The sequence below is a fragment of the Schistocerca piceifrons genome, chromosome 2 (genome assembly GCF_021461385.2).
Source record: "Schistocerca piceifrons isolate TAMUIC-IGC-003096 chromosome 2, iqSchPice1.1, whole genome shotgun sequence".
NCBI lineage: Eukaryota > Metazoa > Arthropoda > Insecta > Orthoptera > Acrididae > Schistocerca > Schistocerca piceifrons.
Window position 1 is genome coordinate 699,541,927 of NC_060139.1, and position 21,012 is coordinate 699,562,938.

A 21,012-nucleotide genomic window follows, 5' to 3' on the forward strand; every position below is an offset into this window, starting at 1 on the left:
GGAACGCTACGCTCTTCTAGAGACCTACGGTACACCGCTGCAAGAAGGGGGGCAAGTTCCTTCGCGTACTCTGTGTAAAATTGAACTGGTATCCCATCAGGTCCAGAGGCCTTTCCTCTTTTGAGCGATTTTAATTGTTTCTCTATCCCTCTGTCATCTGTTTCGATATCTACCATTTTGTCATCTGTGCGACAATCTAGAGAAGGAACTACAGTGCAATCTTCCTCTGTGAAACAACTTTGGAAAAAGACATTTAGTATTTCGGCCTTTAGTCTGTCATCTTCTGTTTCAGTACCATTTTGGTCACAGAGTGTCTGGACATTTTGTTTTGATCCACCTACCGCTTTGACATAAGACCAAAATTTCTTAGGATTTTCTGCCAAGTCAGTACATAGAACGTTACTTTCGAATTCATTGAACGCCTCTCGCATAGCCCTCCTCACACTACATTTCGCTTCGCGTAATTTTTGTTTGTCTGCAAGGCTTTGGCTATGTTTATGTTTGCTGTGACGTTCCCTTTGCTTCCGCAGCAGTTTTCTAACTCGGTTGTTGTGCCACGGTGGCTCTTTTCCATCTCTTACGATCTTGGTTGGCACATACTCATCTAACGCATTATGTACGACGGTTTTGAACTTTGTCCACTGATCCTCAACACTATCTGTACTTGAGACAAAACTTTTGTGTTGAGCCAACAGGTTCTCTGAAATCTGCTTTTTGTCACTTTTTCTAAACAGAAAAATCTTCCTACCCTTTTTAATATTCCTATTTACGGCTGAAATCATCGATGCCGTAACCGCTTTATGATCGCTGATTCCCTGTTCTGCGTTAACTTTTTCAAATACACTCCTGGAAATTGAAATAAGAACACCGTGAATTCATTGTCCCAGGAAGGGGAAACTTTATTGACACATTCCTGGGGTCAGATACATCACATGATCACACTGACAGAACCACAGGCACATAGACACAGGCAACAGAGCATGCACAATGTCGGCACTAGTACAGTGTATATCCACCTTTCGCAGCAATGGAGGCTGCTATTCTCCCATGGAGACGATCGTAGAGATGCTGGATGTAGTCCTGTGGAACGGCTTGCCATGCCATTTCCACCTGGCGCCTCAGTTGGACCAGCGTTCGTGCTGGACGTGCAGACCGCGTGAGACGACGCTTCATCCAGCCCCAAACATGCTCAATGGGGGACAGATCCGGAGATCTTGCTGGCCAGGGTAGTTGACTTACACCTTCTAGAGCACGTTGGGTGACACGGGATACATGCGGACGTGCATTGTCCTGTTGGAACAGCAAGTTCCCTTGCCGGTCTAGGAATGGTAGAACGATGGGTTCGATGACGGTTTGGATGTACCGTGCACTATTCAGTGTCCCCTCGACGATCACCAGTGGTGTATGGCCAGTGTAGGAGATCGCTCCCCACACCATGATGCCGGGTGTTGGCCCTGTGTGCCTCTGTCGTATGCAGTCCTGATTGTGGCGCTCACCTGCACGGCGCCAAACACGCATACGACCATCATTGGCACCAAGGCAGAAGCGACTCTCATCGCTGAAGACGACACGTCTCCATTCGTCCCTCCATTCACGCCTGTCGCGACACCACTGGAGGCGGGCTGCACGATGTTGGGGCGTGAGCGGAAGACGGCCTAACGGTGTGCGCGGGACCGTAGCCCAGCTTCATGGAGACGGTTGCGAATGGTCCTCGCCGATACCCCAGGAGCAACAGTGTCCCTAATTTGCTGGGAAGTGGCGGTGTGGTCCCCTACTGCGTAGGATCCTACGGTCTTGGCGTGCATCCGTGCGTCGCTGCGGTCCGGTCCCAGGTCGACGGGCACGTGCACCGTCCGCCGACCACTGGCGACAACATCGATGTACTGTGGAGACCTCACGCCCCACTTGTTGAGCAATTCGGCGGTACGTCCACCCGGCCTCCCGCATGCCCACTATACGCCCTCGCTCAAAGTCCGTCAACTGTACATACGGTTCACGTCCACGCTGTCGCGGCATGCTACCAGTGTTAAAGACTGCGATGGAGCTCCGTATGCCACGGCAAACTGGCTGACACTGACGGCGGCGGTGCACAAATGCTGCGCAGCTAGCGCCATTCGACGGCCAACACCGCGGTTCCTGGTGTGTCCGCTGTGCCGTGCGTGTGATCATTGCTTGTACAGCCCTCTCGCAGTGTCCGGAGCAAGTATGGTGGGTCTGACACACCGGTGTCAATGTGTTCTTTTTTTCATTTCCAGGAGTGTAGTTCGTGTCTGTTTGTCACCAGAAGGTCTAATATGTTATTGCCACGAGTCGGTTCTCTGTTTAACTGCTCAAGGTAGTTTTCAGATAAAGCACTTAAAAAAATTTCACTGGATTCTTTGTCCCTGCCACCCGTTATGAACGTCTGAGTCTCCCAGTCTATATCCGGCAAATTAAAATCTCCACCCAGAACTATAACATGGTTGGGAAAATCTACTCGAAATATTTTCCAAATTATCCTTCAGGTGCTCAGCCACAACAGCTGCTGAGCCAGGGGGCCTATAGAGACATCCAATTACCATGTCTGAGCCTGCTTTAACCGTGACCTTCACCCAAATCATTTCACATTTCGGATCTCTGTCAATTTCCTTCGATACTATTGCACTTCTTATCGCTATAAACACGCCTCCCCCTTCACTGTCCAGCCTGTCTCTGAGGTATACATTCCAATCTGAGTTTAGGATTTCATTACTATTTACGTCTGGTTTCAGCCAACTTTCTGTCCCTAGTACTATATGAGCGTTGTGACCGTTTATTAATGAGAGCAGTTCTGGGACCTTTCTGTAGACGCTCCTGCAGTTTACTATTAGCACATTAATATTGTTATTCCCTGTTGCATTTTGCCTACTCCTACCTTGCTGCGTCTCAGGAGGGGATTCTCTAACCTAAAAAACCCCCATGTGCACTCCACACGTACTCTGCTACCCTTGTAGCCGCTTCCGGCATGTAGTGCACGCCTGACCTATTCAGGGGGACCCTACATTTCTCCACCCGATAGCGGAGGTCGAGAAATTTGCACCCCAGATCTCCGCAGAATCGTCTGAGCCTCTGGTTTAAGCCTTCCACTCGGCTCCAAACCAGAGGACCACGATCGGTTCTGGGAACGATACTACAAATAGTTAGTTCTGATTTCACCCCGCGAGCGAGGCTTTCCGCCTTCACCAATTCCGCCAACCGCCTGTACGAACTGAGGATGACCTCTGAACCCAGACGGCAGGAGTCATTGGTGCCGACATGAGCAACAATTTGCAGTCGGGTGCACCCAGTGCTCTCTATTGCCGCCGGTAGGGCCTCCTCCACATCTCGGATGAGACCACCCGGCAAGCAGACAGAGTGAACACTGGCCTTCTTCCCTGACCTTCCCGCTATTTCCCTAAGGGGCTCCATCACCCGCCTGGCATCACATTTGCCAGTTCTCAGGCACAGACATGGATCATTGTGGATTAATGTGTTTAAACAATCTTAATCAGACTCTAAAGTTCTTGCTGAATGTGGAGTACTAATGTAAACATGATCCTCCTTGAAAGGAGGAAACAATTTTCTTGCCATGCTCTGTCCAGCAACACTGCCCTATACGTGTCATAAATGTTTGTGGCTGCCTATATTGCTGTCACCCCTCTATTGAACTCAAACAGAAGAATATATCAGAAATGTTCCTATTTCTCCACCTGGCACTCCATTTTCTAGTGTCCACAGCCCCACACACTATCTCCAGATCACAAAATTACAATAAGTAAACTCAAAGAGCAACAGTGAACAACAAATAAGAAATGACAATCAATAATAAATCCATAGTAACCGGAATACCAACGTGCAAAACAAAAACAAAAGTGCTACAAACTTGTGCACCAACATAATACTATTCCTAAAAGTGTAGTAATTTTATTTGTAATCATTATAATTTAAAACATCTTTTGAACCCTTATTTTATACTAATTTAAACATTATTTACTTTGCTTTTATCATCTTGTAGATTGCAACCAGCTTCACCTGAAGAACTCTTAAAGGCATTCCTGACACTGGATCCAGAGAACAAGGGGTATCTCACCAAAGATTTTCTGAGTAAAGCAATGATGGAAGAAGGTGAACCATTCACTCAGGAAGAATTGGATGAAATGATGGCTATTGCTATTGATGGTGAAACAGGGAACATCCCTTATGAATACTACATTAATCAGTTGATGGTAAGTACTCTCCTGTAATTTAAAGAATTTTGTAGGCATCAAACATATGTTCTGTTTTTTTTTTCCTTTTGTTCTTTTTGCTGCAGTAGCATAAGTATTTTCTTTAATATATTCTCATAAGGATACTTAATGCTAAATAAAGCCACTGACCTCAGGAATTAGATATTATTTTCAGAATGGAAATGAAAATTTCAGAAATATTGCTCGTAACATGTTTATGTTCCATTAGCTAAAACTTACTAATTTTTATTTATTTTATTTTTCAAGTCAAACACCATACATCTGGTAGGTATGCTCTTAGTATGTATCAAGAGGCATTGATCCACTGTCAAAAGGCTGTCCCTATTGGTGATGGCTACACAGTAGGTTTTCCTGTCAGAGCAGCATTAAATAAGACTATTTTAAGATACAGAAAAAGGATAGGAAACTGCTTGGAGGCATAATATTCTAGAATACCTCTGTTAATAGGGTTTCCATTGACATTTATCTGTTATCATTCAACTTTTTTTAAAATTTTGAGTTTGAGAAGGTCTGTTTGATCCATATGAGCAGGAGAATTGGTGTCTCTGGATGTCACACCTCATACTGATGATGATGATAGTCATCAGTTCCAAATGGAATAAAGTTTGATAATACCTATTACGTGGTGATATCTCTACAAAGTTTGGTAAATATTGGGCTGGTGCTTCATGGTGTAACACTTACCATTTCTGTCAGTGTTGCATTGGGCTCCTGGTAAACAGTTCAGTGCCAACATCCCATGTTTGTGGGATGTTTGATGTTTGTTTTATTTTTCTTCAAATCCTGCCACAATAATCCACCTGAAAAACAGCTCTTAAATTTTCTACAGGTTTGTGTGTGTGTGTGTGTGTGTGTGTGTGTGTGTGTGTGTGTGTGTGTGTGTGATTTTAAGTGCTTCCCAAAAATTTTTATTAAGTGCTTCCCAAAAATTTTGATTTGCTCGACTTTCAAATAAGGGACACTACTCTGAGATTCAAAGATTCATCTGACCTCATGTTATTCCCAGATGCAGCAGTTACCACATCTATGTAACGTAAAAGGAAGATTTCTGAAGGCACTGAACATCTTACTGTCTTAGTACAGGTCTTTTGAAGCCAATTGTGTGCTCCAGGTTGTATAAAAATCCTGGCCAGATTTCATGTACACGGTAGACATCAAGCTCATCACAGCTATACATAATGAGAGGATTGAGAGGGACACAGGCGGCTACAGAACTAGCCCCATACCCAGCCTCTGCTCTTAGCAGGAGAAGTTACCACTCTCCGTGTGGCACCAGCTCTTCATAGTGCAGTGGGCTTTTGGATTCATTGCTTTTCCTAAATTAATTTCCTCAAATACTGGTTTTCTAGATTACTTGACAGCATTACACAAGAACAACTCTGCCTTTCTTGCCAATATTCACATTTAAACTTCCTGAACATTTCTGTCATTGTTTGTAAAAGCTGTACCAATTCGTTACAGTCCTTAAGTCAGTAGTATTGCCTCAACAGCTGAGCAGTTAGTGTGTGTTACTGCAAGCTCAATCCCTGGTATTATTAAGCATTTTTCCTTGGTGTGAGGACTAGAATGAAACTTTCCTCTGGACAGTCATTGACCAATCATAGGGAAATAACACAAAGACTTGGACAAAATTTCTACTCATTATAATGAATTGCATTCTATTAATTATTATTTCTTTGATCCAGTTACATTTCTGTGAAGATATTCTTTATTATCTTATTCTGAATATTATCTGATAATATGATTGTGTTGAATACCCTGTGGAATTCTCTAGAAAGATAGCATCAACCTTATCACTTGCATAAATTATTTGCAAGAAATTGTGTATGAATAAAGCTACTTGTGTTTCACACTAGTGGTTTTCCCTGAATATAAGCTTTTTTCTCCATGATTGTTATAATTTTTTAGTTGAAAATATGCTCCAGGAGTCTACAACAGATGCATGTTAACATTATTAGACTGTAATTTCATGCATCTATTCTTTTATCCTTCTTGTAAACATATGTGATATGCACCCTTTTTCCAGTCAGCAAATAGTGCTGTGTCAGGGATTCTCATTAAATATGATATTGGAAATTCAACAGTGTACATAATGTAAAATGTCTGACTGGAAATTATTGTAGGATTCACACATTTCTATTAAGTTTTATTTATGTTTCCCAATATTCCATTTTGTAATGAGAGTTTTCACAGCATCCACTGAATGATACAACTTCACCAAGCTGTTAATTGTCTTATTTTATTACTTTAAGTGGTACATCTACACATATAACTAAAATCAAGTTCCCCATCATGTTTTTCTGCCTATATATGAAGGCTAGGCAGTGTTACCTATGGTTAGTTGTAACTATTACTGCTAATGATCCAGCAGAGGATGAGTGCACAACCTATTAAATGCTCACCTGTACAGAGGTTCCATTGCACACCATTGCATTATGCCCTTATGTAACCAAATAACAATTCTTAAGGTAGCCTAAGAGATCAGTCAGTGCAATACTGGTATATAAGACAAAAGTAAATTAAGTAATGGAACTGGGAATTAAGGCTATAATCTCTCAGGGTACTAATATACATTTAGGACACACTTGAATTATAATGTTCCTTTAACAATGTAGGAGAGACAGATTGCTACTTAGCACAAAGAAGACACATTAAGTTGCAGACAGGCACAATTAAAAGACACTTACACAAAGCTTTCAGCCACGGCCTTCACCAGTAAAAGAGAGACACACACCATTCATACTCACAAGCAAGCACACCTCATGTACACATGACCACCAGCTCCAGCATCTTGGCCTGGAATGCATCTATCACGTGGGATACAAGCAGCTGGAAGGGGGAAAGGGTAGTAGTATATGGGCAGGGAGAGAGATGAATGCTGTCTGGTGGAGTGTGCACGGACTGAACATCAACCGGTGCAGCATTAGGAAGTTGTGGGGCAGGGAGGTGTCGAAAAAGGGAGCACAAAAAGTAGAGAAGTGAGGAAAAATGGGCAGATACATTGGCAGATGGTGGCAAATAAACAGAATGGGAGATGAGAATGGAGAGAGAGATGATAGGACAGAGGTGGTGGAAACTGTTGGGTGGAAAGTGTGGGTCAGTAGTTACTGTAGGTTGAGGCCAGGATGATTACAGGAACAGAGAATGTGAAGGGAAATGGAAAGGGAGATGTATTTTCAGATCAGGTCTGTGATGGCCTTGGTGAGACCCTCTACATACTGAGTAAGGGAATTTTTATCACTGCAGATACACCATTCCCAGCTGACCAGGTTGTAGGGGAGGGAGTTTTTTGGTGTGAAATGAATGACAGCTGTCAAAATGCAGGTACTGTTGGTGTATAGTGGGTTTAATGTGGATAGAGGTGTGGAATAGGCCATCAGAGAGGAGATCAACATCTAGGAAGGTGGCACACTGGGTTGAGAAGGACCACATGAAGCAAATGGGAGAGAGGGTGTTGAGGTTGTTAAGGAACGAAGATAGGGTATCACGCCCCTGTGTCCAGATCACGAAGATATCATCAGTGAACCATAACCAGACAAGGGTTTTGGTGTTTTGGGAGCCTAGGAAGATCTCCTCTAGATGGCCCATTTGTCATAGGAGGATGCCATGCAGATGCCCATGGCTGTGCTGTGGATTTGTTTGTATATCTACTCTTCCCTGTCTTCCTACATTGTGATATTCATACCTGGAGTTTCCATTGTTTGGGACTGTTGCTTTATTCATAGAAACATACTTTGCTATGAATAATGGTCCTACACATACTATACACAATGGTCCAATTGGAATCTGAAATAGTTCTAGCAGAGCAGTTGTAGGTAAATAAACTGTTCACTACGTTACAGACACTGTAAGTTGCACTATGTTCACAGTCAAAATTCTCATCTCACAAACTTGTAAACTGGAGATTAGTTTCTGAATAATGCTATAGGCCTATTCCTACCTTGCAACTCATACACATGTAACCCCCAGCTTGTTCTAGCCCACCATAACTATGCAGCTCCCACCACCAAGAGGCCCTCTGCTTCGCATCTCTGTCTGAGTTGTCACGTGACACAGTGTGCTAGTGAAACTGATATCCATATAACTGATTATCATTCGTTTCTGTACACTTTTCATAATATTCAAATTCTTCAACCAAATATATTACACAATCTGTAAACAATTGTTCCTATCACATACTATTATATTGTCTTGTTACAATTATTTTTATTTTGACACATTACATGAACCTGCACAGCGGTCACTCATCAAAACAGCTACTTTATTCTTTCTTGTCCATTTCACATTATGTTACTTAATTTCCTGTACAATTATTAATGCATAAATTTATTATTTAAAAAAAACATAGAAAATTAAATTAAAGTACAAATTACACACACAGAGGCTGATAGCTTTACGTATTTGTGGATAACTCCATTTTAGGTACACAGTTTTTCTTTTTACATTACAAATAATCTCAAGAACAACAGTAGAGATTTTGACATAATGTTTACAAATAAATATACTGATTCATGAGGAAAGTTTTTTATATAATTTATAACTATTGTTACCTGGTCCATATTTTATTCGCCACAACTCCAGTGAGCATCATTGCTTGAGCAGAATCTGTGCATATCTGTCACTACATATCATAAAGTCCTCTGGCATGTTTTTCTATCTGTATGTGAAGAGAGGCAACAGGCTTTTCAATAGTTGCTGGAGCGACAGTGTGGTTGATTGAACTGGCCTTGCAACATCAACCAAAACAGTGAAGCTGTGCTGGTACTGCGAATGACTGAAAATAAAGGGAAACTACAGCTGGAAGTTTTCCCAAGGGAATGCAGCTTTACCATATGGTTAAATGATGATGGTGCCCTCTTGGGTAAAATATTTCAGAGGTAAAATGGCCCCCAGTTGGATCTCTGGTCAAGGACTACTCAGGAGGACGTCGTTATCAGCAGAAACAAAACTGGCATTCTACATATCGGAATGTGGAATGTCAGCTCCTTTAATAAGGCAGGTAGGTTAGAAAATTTAAAAACAGAAATGGTTAGGTTGAAGTTAGATATAGTGGCAATTAGTGAAGTTCAGTGGCAAGAGGAACAAGACTTCTGGTCAGGTGAATACAGGGCTAGAAATACAAAATCAAATGGGGGCAATGCAGGAGTAGGGTTAATAATGTATGAGAAAATAGGAATGCAGGTAAGCTACTATGAACAGCAGAGTGAATGCATTATTGTAGCCAAGACAGACAGGAAGCCCACCACAGTAGTATGAATGAGCTTATATGCCAACTAGCTCTGCAGATGATTAAGAGAGAAAAGAGATGGATGATGAGATAAAAGAAATTATTCAGATAGTTAAGGGAGACTGGAATTTGATAGTAGGAAAAGGAAGAGAAGGAAAAGTAGTAGGTGAATAAGCACTGGGGGTAAGGAATGAAAGAGGAAGCTGCCTGGTAGAGTTTTGCACAGAGAATAACTCAATCATAGCTGACACCTGTTTTAAGAATCATGAAAGAAGGTTGTATAAGTGGGAGAGGCCCCGGACACCAGAAGGTTTCAGATAGATTATATAATGGGAAGACAGAGATTTAGGAACCAGGTTTTAAACTGTATGACATATCCAGGGGCAGATGTGGACTCTGAGCACAATTTATTAGTTATGAACTGTAGATTAAAACTGAAGAAACTGCAAAAAGGTAGAAGTTTAAGGAGATAAAGTGAAAAACCAGAGGTTGTAGAGAGTTTCAGAGGGAGCATTAGGCAATGATTGGCAAGAAAAGGGGAAAGGAATACAGTAGAAGCAGCATGGCTAGATTTGAGAGATGAAATAGTGAGGGCAACAGAGGATCAAGTAGGCAAGAAGATAAGGGCTAGTAGAAATCCTTGGGTAATTGAATGTAATTGATGAAAGGAAAAAATATAAAAATGCAGTAAATGAAACAGGTGAAAAGACATCAAAACGTCTCAGAAATGAGATCAACAGGAAGTGAAAAATAGCTAAGCAGGAATGGCTAGAGGACAAATTTAGGGGTGTAGAAGCATATGACAATAGGGGTAAGGTAGACACCGCCTAAAGGGAAGTTAAAGAGACCTTTGGAGAAAAGAAAATGGTTCAAATGGCTCCGAGCACTATGGGACTTAACATCTATGGTCATCAGTCCCCTAGAACTTAGAACTACTTAAACCTAACTAACCTAAGGACAGCACACAACACCCAGCCATCACGAGGCAGAGAAAATCCCTGACCCCGCCGGGAATCGAACCCGGGCGTGTGGAGAAAAGAATCAATGGAAAACCAGTCTTAGGCAAAGAAGGGATAGCAGAAAGGTGGAAGGAGTATATAAAGGATCTACCAAGAGTTATGTACTTGAGGGCAAAATTATGGAAATGGAAAAGGATGTAGATGAAGATGAGATGGGAGATATGATACTGCCTGAAAAATGTTGTAACAGCGACCAGAACGGTCACGGGGTTGAAGTGACAGAAAGCGTGGTGGGGTCGGCAGAGCGGCCCATGAACAACAACACAGCGGGAGAGGACAGACATGAACAACAAAGGACAGAATGAACAACAACAAGATTGAATCAGTGGAGTCACAAGAAAACTAACAACCACATCCACTCGTACACAGAACAAGAAAGTAAATAAGCTGTCTAAGGCGAGGCAATGTGTCCAGAGACGTATGCAAGGTTAGACCGGCTGGCTGAGCGAGAGGCAGGCGCTTAAATACTCTATCGGGGGTGCCGCTGTTGGCCGCTGGAACCACGTGTTCCACTGTGGTGCCCTCAAACTAAATGCGGGCCAGGAGGCATGCGCCGCCACAGCTTATGCCGCGATGGTGCAGAGATCTCTTGGGGTCTTCGACATACATGATGTCCGGCGGGGATTCAAATTCCGCGGCACGCAGTACCAGAAAGAATTTGACAGAGAACTGAAAGACCGAAGTTGAAACAAGGCCCTGGAAGCAGACAACATTCCGTTAGAACTACTGATAGCCTTGGGAGAGTCAGCCATGACAAGACTCTTCCATCTGGTGAGCAAGATGTTGTATAAATGTGCATATTCAAGAAGAATATAATAATTCCAGTCCCAAAGAAGGTAGGTGCTGACAGGTGTGAAAATTACCAAACTATCAGTTTAATAAGTCACAGCTGCAAAATAATAATACAAATTCCTTACAGACGAATGGAAAAACTACTAGAAGTCAACATTGGGGAAGATCAGTTTGGATTATGTAGAAAGGTAGGAACACACGAGACAATATTGACCCTATGACTTATCTTAGAAGATAGATTAAGGAAAGGCAAACCTATGTTTATAGCATTTGTAGACTTAGAGAAGGCTTTTGACAATGTTGACTGGAATACTCTCGTTCAAATTCTAAAGGTGGCAGGGGTAAAATACAGGGAGTGAAAGGCTATTTACAATTTGTACAGAAACCAGATGGCAATCGTAAGAGTTGAGGGGCATGAAAGAGAAGCAGTGGTTGAAAAGGGAGTGAAATAGGGTTGTAGCCTATCCCTAATGTTATTCAGTTTGTATATTGAGCAAGCAGTAAAGGAAACAAAAGAAAAATTTGGAATAGCAATTAAAGTCCAGGGAGAAGAAATGAAAACTTTGAAGTTTTGGGAGAGCAGTTGAATGGACTGGACAGTGCCTTGAATGGAGGATATAAGATGAACATCAACAAAATCAAAACGAGGATAATGGAATGTAGTCTAAATAAATCAGGTAGTAGTCTAAATAAATCAGGTGAAATGTAGACTGGCAATGGCAAGGAAAGCGTTTCTGAAGAAGAGAAATTTGTTAACATCGAGTATAGATTCATGTGTCAGGAAGTATTTTCAGAAAGTATGGAGTGTATGGAAGTGAAATATGGACGATACAGTGTTTAGGCAAGAAGAGAATGGAAACTTTTGAAATGTGGTGCTACATAAGAATGTTGAAGATTACATGGGCAGATCATATAACTGATGAGGAGGTACTGTAGAGAACTGAGAAGAAGAGGAATTTCTGGTACAACTTGACTAGAAGAAGGGATCGGTTGGTGGAACACATTCTGAGGCATCAAGGGATCACAAATGGAAGTGTGGAGGGTAAAAATTGTGGAGGGAGACCAAGGGATGAATCCAGTAAGCAGATACAGGAGGATGTAGGTAGTAGTAGTTACTCTGAGATGAAGAGGCTTGCACAGGATAGAACAGCATGGAGAGCTGCATCAAACCAGGCCACAACAACAAATCTGAGGAATGACTGCAGGAATTGTGATACTGCTTTCGCTAACAGACAGACTGATTCATGATGAAGATTAATGTGTAGAATCTGTTACCAGTACACCAGACAAGTCAACTAGCCATAGATGGTTAATGTTACCCACACAAAGCTGGGGCAGCTCGCAGCTCGATAGTGTTTGCCTATGTCTTTGACCTTTAACCATAGTTTTTCTACATTTTTTGGATTTGAACCAATTGTTCTCATATTATTTTTTAAGTAGATTATTAGTAATGATCTGTCGGTTTAACCACATAGAAGTACCCTCCTGTACTGTTGCCTTTAATTATCATTGTAACAGCATTTGTCTCTCGTTGACATCTCTTGTGAAAAAATCATGTTTATACATAGCCAGATAGTCTGAAATATTTCTTTTGCTTGTGGGCTGTAGGACAACTTGTTTGACACAGTTGTTTGAGAATATGTTCAGAATTACTTTGCAAGACTGTTTGTCCTGATTCACTCACCCCTTATCCAAGCTTGTGCTCTGTGTCTAATGGAGTTAAACCTTAAGCTTCCTTTCTTAAGTGGTGTATAAATGTGCATATTATCACCTCACTATGATGGTACAGATCACTAATAGGTAAATTAAGTCTTCGCTGATCGGCAGAAAGGACACAGCTAGTCAATGCTTGGCTTCAGCCAGATACACTTTTCTGAGTTGTTTCAGCCTTTACTCTGCTTTTATATTCAAGTTTCAGAAGGTTTTAGAATAATGACAATGTTTACAGTTCTACAGTCTGAGGACTAATAAAAAGGGTGCTGGCGACAGATAATGAAAATGAGGGAAAGTGGTCGCATTTCTAACAGAGTTTGTATTTTGTGTTTTTTACATTTTATGCATTTTGACCATATTTGTTTCAAATTTTTTAAGGAAAGACACGAATGAACTCACAACTGAACACTCTAATATAGAGGTTTCCAAATTACAGCCTGCGGGCCAACAGTGGTCCATGAACACCATCAGTCTGGCCAGCGGTAATAGGTCAGACACGTATGGTATCCAGCCCGCCACAACTTTTTTTGTATTAGAGTCGAACCTTGCTTATCAAGCACCTCACATAATGAGTGATTTGCACAATGAGAAAAAAGTGACTAGCTTAACGAATGATGTTTCGCAAAAAGAGTCTGTAGAGTGCTATTTTTTTTTCAGTCAATAATAACCATTTCAAAAACCACCCTGTGGATCAGTCTCTTTCACCACTATAAATGAACACTAAGTCATGCCTTCTCCAATAAACTACTGCTCTGTGAGGTAGAAGCTCTGACAATGCTGTATTCAGTCAGCTCTACAGACCGTATTGAACCTTGCATGGCAATTGTTGTTTCCTGTACCACTGCTCGGGCTTCCGTGACGATGTTGCAAATTCTCTGCAATGATGTTGCAAGATCTTTTCTTCACCATTGCATTGTAATCCTTTTCCTTGCAGTATCTGCTCCTGAATTACAATTCTGATGTGTCATCACCAACTAACACAAATTCATTAAAGATGCTCAAAAGGCAGTAGCTATGCATACCACAAATTTAACTAACAATAATGCTATACCTCTTTTTTAACAAATTTTGAAGCACAGAGATTTCTTTAGACAACTTTTTTTTCTAAATTAGGATACACTGCACTATAAATAAAAATTACAATACTTTATCATAAATCTGTTTGAGTACATGTTTTTACAAATGTATCAGTTAATGAGAGTTAATTATGAGTGAGATTGACAAATGAACCACATACTCTTTAAGTAAAGTGGCTTTGTGCAGTTAGAGTGCAAATAAATCACATAAAACACATACAGTATTCACTTATTGATAAAATTATTTAATTGGATAGATAAAAAGTCTACTCACCAAGCAGCAGCAGAACACAGAACATGAGAAGGAAAGAATTAACAATCTTTCCTTCTCATCCCGTATGGTAAGTCTCCCCTGTTCCGTGGTTCTGGGTGACTTTCACAAACTCACCCCTTTTCCTAGACCTCTCCAGTCCTTTTCCTTCACCCTTCTTCCTTCCCCTTCTGCCTGAAGAAGGAGCCATTGGCTCCAAAAGCTTAACAATAACTATAGTCTTTTATCTGCATGTTCTGCCACTGCTTGGTGAGTAATTTTTTATCCATCCAATTAAATAATTTTATACATACAATATTCAGTTGTTTTTATTTTATGGCAAATTAAAATACACATTAACAGATTATACAATGTGATTGAACATTTAACTGTAATTAATTACATGGGATTTTTTGAAAATTTAGTGTGCCTAAGTGACATGCGTAGACAATTGGCTTAAGAAATTAAGCATTTTAATTATAATTAATGAGGTTTATGTAGCTCCAACTTCCCACTTAAAATTGTTTACAGTTATGGACCAATTTTACTGGTGGAAATTATCAGCAGCAAAATCAAATGCTCATCAGTTAGTTTATACTTGTAAATATTTTTTGTGTATTTCAGTTTTGAGAATTTTTTTGACAGAAAAAAGTGCAGAAAGTGGAAAGAAAGCCGTAAGCATACTTGTGCAACTGGTCTTACTGTGAGAGTGGAATTCTCATAAAATTCCAGCAATGGTCAATTTAAATATTTATCTTTATCAAAATTTCTGTCTGAAGTTCTGGGGCAAGAGTGTCTATATCGGCATTAAAAGGATTTTGAAAATCTTGATATCATTGTAATTGTATGAAAAGTTGAAAAATGAGACTCAAAATTTATTTTAAAGCACTCAAGTTTCAATTGCAAAATCTACAGGAAATGTAGTTTCTGATTTCAGATTGAATAAGGTTTTTCATTCATTTGAGATTGAAACAAAACCATTTTTTGTTGACAGTATTTAATACAAGTGTCCAAGTCAGGCAGTAGCTGGTTTTCTCAATGTACTTTTAAATTAAGGTCATTCAAATGTTTAGTTAAATCTGTATACAATGATAACTTCTACAACCACACATAGTTTTGTAAGCTAGAGGACGATTTCTTTCATTCAAGAATATTTCAGTTGTTATTGGAGCTTAAAAAAATCGCATCAGAGGCTTTCCACAGCTAAGCCACTGTACCACTGTATTACATGGTAGGTCATTTTCTTCAATTTATTTAATAAACTCACAGTATTGATGATAATTGAAATCATGTGATATTACATACATTTTCTACTACTATAAAAATTTCTTCTCCCATGGCCATGCCATGAATGTTATGAACATCAAGAAGCTCTTCATACACTTCATAATTTTCGTTTATCCCTCAATAAAATTAACACCTGTGCAGTATCTGAGACATCTGTTGACTCATCTAGAATCAAAGAGAATCACTCTATGTGCTGAATTTTCTCAGACAACTGAGTTACTATATTTTCTGCAATATCATTTATGATTTGAGCCTAATTGTTGCCTGACAAAGTGATGTTTTAAAATAAATTCTGGACACATCTCTTCAACTGATTTAGTCATGCAATCCTTAATTGAGTTGCTATCAGTAAATTGTTTTCCATGTTTTGCTATTGAGCGAGTGAGCCACACAGAAACTATCATGAGTTGCTGCTTCTTGTTCAGTATCTACTTTCTTAAACAATATTTGCTGAGATTTTAACCCATGTATAAAATAAGCATATATTTCTAACCATTGGCTTCCATAAATTTGTAATAACTCTGAGAATATTTAGTCTCATAATTGTATTCTTTGGGAACTGATATTCTTTCATTGTAAATTATACGCATTGCCTTATTATTTGACTCAGTCACAAAATACACTATGTAATCAAAAGTATCTGGACACCTGGCTGAAAATGACTTATAAGTTTGTCGCGGTCTCCATTGGTTAATGCTGGAATTAAATATGGTGTTGGACCTTCCTTAGCCTTGACAGCTTCCACTCTCACAGGCATATGATCAATCAGGTGCTGGGAGGTTTATTCAGGGATGGCAGCCCATTCTTCACAGAGAGCTGCACTGAGGAGAGGCATCAATGTTGGCTGGTGAGGCCTGGTATGAAGTCGGCTCTCCAAAACATCCCAAAGGTGTTCTCTAGGATTCAGGTCAGGACTCTGTGCAGGCCAGTCCATTACAGGGATGTTGTTCTTGTGTAACCACTCCAGCACAGGCCGTGCATTATGAACAAGTGCTCTATCATGTTGAACAATGCGATTGTCACCCCCAAATTGCTCTTCAACAGTGGGAAGCAAAAAGGTGCCTAAAACATCGGTGTAGGCCTGCACTGTGACAGTGCTAAGCAAAACAACAAGGGGTGCAAGTCCCCTCCATGAAAAACACGTCCACACCATAACACCGAATTTTACTGTTGGCACTACACACACTGGCAGATGATGTTCACATGGCATTCGACATACCCACATCCTGCCATCACGTCGCCACATTGTGTACTGTGATTCATCACTCCACACAATGTTTTTCCACAGTTCAGTTGTCCAATGTTTACACTCCTTACACCAAGCGAGGCATCGTTTGGCATTTACTGGTGTGATGTGTGGCTTATGAGCAGCTGCTCGACCATGAAATCAAAGTTTTCTCACCTCCTGCCTAACTGTCATAGTACTTGTAGTGGATTCTTATGCAGCTTGGAATTCCTGTGTGATTGTCTTGTTAGATGTCTGCCTATTACACACTACTACCCTCTTCAACTGTTGGCAGTCCCTGTCAGTCAACAGATGAGGCTGGCCTATATGCTTTTGTGCTGTATGTGTCCCTTCACATGTCCACTTCACTATCACATTGGAAAAAGTGGGCCTAGGGATGTTTAGGAGTGTGGAAATCTCGTGTGCAGATGTGTGACACAAGTGACACCCAATCAACTGACCACGTTCGAAGCCCATGAGTTCCACAGAGGGCCCCATTCTGCTCTCTCATGGTGTATAATGACTACTGAGGTCGCTGACGTTGAGCACCTGGCAGTAGGTGGCAGCACAGTGCACCTAATATGAAAAACGTATGTTTTTGGGGGCGTCCAGATACTTTTGATGTCAGTGTATTAGTGTCTCCATTGGTCTTTAAAATTTCTTCACTCACTATCTTCTGTTCCTTTTCCATATTTACATGAATTCACACAAAAGGAATGCTATTGGGAACTATTGCCATTGTGTAGTGAGAAATGTGGGAAAATACTCTGCATTGCTAACACCGTATGCAGCTCATGCTATGCCCTGACCACGCGCTATGATGTTAATGACACATGGAAGTAACAAGGTTTTGTGAGAGTGTGTAACAATGACTTTCATGAATGGTATTTATTTGCAGCAATGTATAAAAAATGAAATTAAGGCCACAGTTCAAGGATGATCAACAAGCAGTTCACTGAATAATGACTACTGCAGTACCACTCAGTGTCAGCTTGTAAAGAAAGACAGCAGAGGTTAGCACCACAAAAACTTTTGGACTGAAGTTCCTGGCAGCACTAGGGCGCCAGGCCTCAAGAAAACTTAACATAGCTAAATCTTGGTCCTTAGGACTTCACAGACGCGCCAGAATTGCCCTTAGGCTAAAATGGTTGGAGACCCCTGCATTAGGCTATCCGAGCATTATGCATGCATTATTGTATATAGTATGTATATAGTACATATGAGCAGTGGTAAACATCCCAAGAACTTTGAAATTCTACCGGAGAGTTCAGAGGAGTACTGGATGTCAGGCCTCATGAAAACTTAGACTGTAGCTAGGTCTTGACCCTTGGAACTTCTGTTAGTGGAAGAGCCAGTGTGGCCCTTAGGCTAAAATGTTTGGTGACCACTGCTCTAATCTCGCAAACACACACATTCACACACTGAGAGGGAGAGGGCGGGGGGGGGGGGGGGGGGAGAGAGAGAGAGAGAGAGAGAGAGAGAGAGAGAGAATAGTCTCCAAAATTGTTGAATAATCAGATTTATGTAAGGATTTCTGTTGATATATGACAGGCTACTCACAACACAAGTACACTTCAGACTGTATTTTGGATACAACTATAAGAAAGAAATGAGATACAGAAAAATCTTGTTAAGACTCTCTTCAAGGGTATGAGAGTAAAGCACACATTAAACAGAAAAAATTTAAGAGGGAAGTATGATAGCAGACCTTTATGTAAGAAGTAATCTTAATATGCATCTGCATAGAAAGATTCCTGATGTAAGAAAGAACTGTATGTGCTATTGTAATGAAAATTCAGTTATTTTTTGCAATAGAGTACAAACTCCTTTTTAGGAACACAATAATTACACCTTTTTTTTTAAAAAATATGGGTGAAGATAATATTGCTTCAATTTGCACTGATGATTAAGTACAGACTTTTCTGTGTGATTAATCATCATACCATTTACATCATCAGACAATTCAACATTTCCTGCAAAGACATGTTGCACATCACAGTTATTATGCCCAGAACCTGATGTTTCAAAAGAAGTAATCCTGATTCCGATTCCATCTTCGCATAGTTTTCAACACTAATCTTCTGTATAACCTTCTGTTGCTTCTTCTACGTCCAAATCTGATGTTTTGAGTATTCTTATGAAGCCAAATAAAGCCTTGAAACTGGATGCTGCTGAGTTTTCTGCAGGCTACCTGTAGGTCTTCAACAGCAGAATTTTTAACATAGACATTGTCCACTCTACATGTTTACAACATAATATATAAAAACAAAGATGAGGTGACTTACCGAACAAAAGCGCTGGCAGGTCGATAGACACACAAACAAACACAAACATACACACAAAATTCAAGCTTTCGCAACAAACTGTTGCCTCATCAGGAAAGAGGGAAGGAGAGGGGAAGACGAAAGGAAGTGGGTTTTAAAGGAGAGGGTAAGGAGTCATTCCAATCCCGGGAGCGGAAAGACTTACCTTAGGGGGAAAAAAGGACAGGTATACACTCGCACACACGCACATATCCATCCACACATACAGACACAAGCAGACATATTTAAATATGTCTGCTTGTGTCTGTATGTGTGGATGGATATGTGCGTGTGTGCGAGTGTATACCTGTCCTTTTTTACCCCTAAGGTAAGTCTTTCCGCTCCCGGGATTGGAATGACTCCTTACCCTCTCCTTTAAAACCCACTTCCTTTCGTCTTCCCCTCTCCTTCCCTCTTTCCTGATGAGGCAACAGTTTGTTGCGAAAGCTTGAATTTTGTGTGTATGTTTGTGTTTGTTTGTGTGTCTATCGACCTGCCAGCGCTTTTGTTCGGTAAGTCACCTCATCTTTGTTTTTATATATAATTTTTCCCACGTGGAATGTTTCCTTCCATTATATTGTTTACAACATAACAATTTTTATCCATTTGGCCATGAACAATATAAAAATATTTCCCCAGAAATTCCAATGTACTGTTACATGTGACTCGAAGTTCTACAGCAACCAACAACTAAGTACAGCTAGGCAATTTAATGGCTTCATGTACTTCAGGACATTGTATTGCACATTGTGTTACAGATAATGTTGAACAAGATGGCTGCAATAAAAAAGGTTCTCACACTTTTATGATTCCTGAAGAAGTTTGTTTGTTATAGCTGTCTCCTTGTCCATTTTGTGATCAAACCCTTTTAGTTATGTGACAAATTAATCTCTTGTTATCCAGACACCTCACCGATAAGTCTATTCACTTGGCAGTTTACATGTTTTTGAAGAAATGAAGATTTGCAGTATTATCAGTGACAAGCAACATAATTTTATCTTGCCTTTCAGCACTGGCACTATTGAGTACCAGATCTCTTTCTTGCTGAGATTTCTACTTTGTTAAGTTTCATTTTGCACAATGTAAAATTTATCAGGCATAACTTTGAAAAAAAGACAAAATTTGTCTGCTTTAAAAATATTGTCAGTGCTTTCATTCTGTGCCATCAGTTCTTCCAGACACCTCACCGATAAGTCTATTCACTTGGCAGTTTACATGTTTTTGAAGAAATGAAGATTTGCAGTATTAACAGTGACAAGCAACATAATTTTATCTTGCCTTTCAGCACTGGCACTATTGAGTACCAGATCTCTTTCTTGCTGAGATTTCTACTTTGTTAAGTTTCATTTTGCACAATGTAAAATTTATCAGGCATAACTTTGAAAAAAAGACAAAATTTGTCTGCTTTAAAAATATTGTCAGTGCTTTCATTCTGTGCCATCAGTTCTTCTAGGACACCATATTTATATAATCTATGTTTATGGTCTCAGCCTCATCACTGATTTTTCAGTAAACAGTTACAGCATGTATCTTAATCCTATGGAGCATACCCACAGAGAAAATAGATTTTCTTTTTTCATCTTCTTTTCAATTTCTAGAATCTTCTCCTCAAATTATTGTTCCATTCAGAGGAATAACACAACCCTAACTTGTCGTATCTGCTAAATTAAAACTTGTCCAGCTCAGCACGTCTTTGCAGCTCCTGGTTTCTGATGAAATTTATTCAACGTCATTTCATTTGCTAGCAATGCATAGTAACATTCAAGACATCGAAGAGGCTTCACAAATTATTTTTGTGACAGCATCTTGTTTTCTTTGTACTTCCATGTTTGTCGGTCACTGAAAATGTTCTCTTCTTATTGTGAACAGACACTGT

The 21,012-nt window shown here is 40.3% G+C and overlaps 1 protein-coding gene across 1 annotated transcript in view; it reads left to right on the forward strand.

Moving 5' to 3' along the window:
- LOC124775759 (dynein regulatory complex protein 8) overlaps positions 1-21,012 on the forward strand; it is a 163,191-nt gene that overhangs the window by 98,336 nt on the left and 43,843 nt on the right. Inside the window, exon 4 of the mRNA XM_047250589.1 lies at positions 4,013-4,223. Coding sequence (XP_047106545.1) covers positions 4,013-4,223 — 211 coding nt within the window. The remainder of the gene's footprint in view (positions 1-4,012; positions 4,224-21,012) is intronic.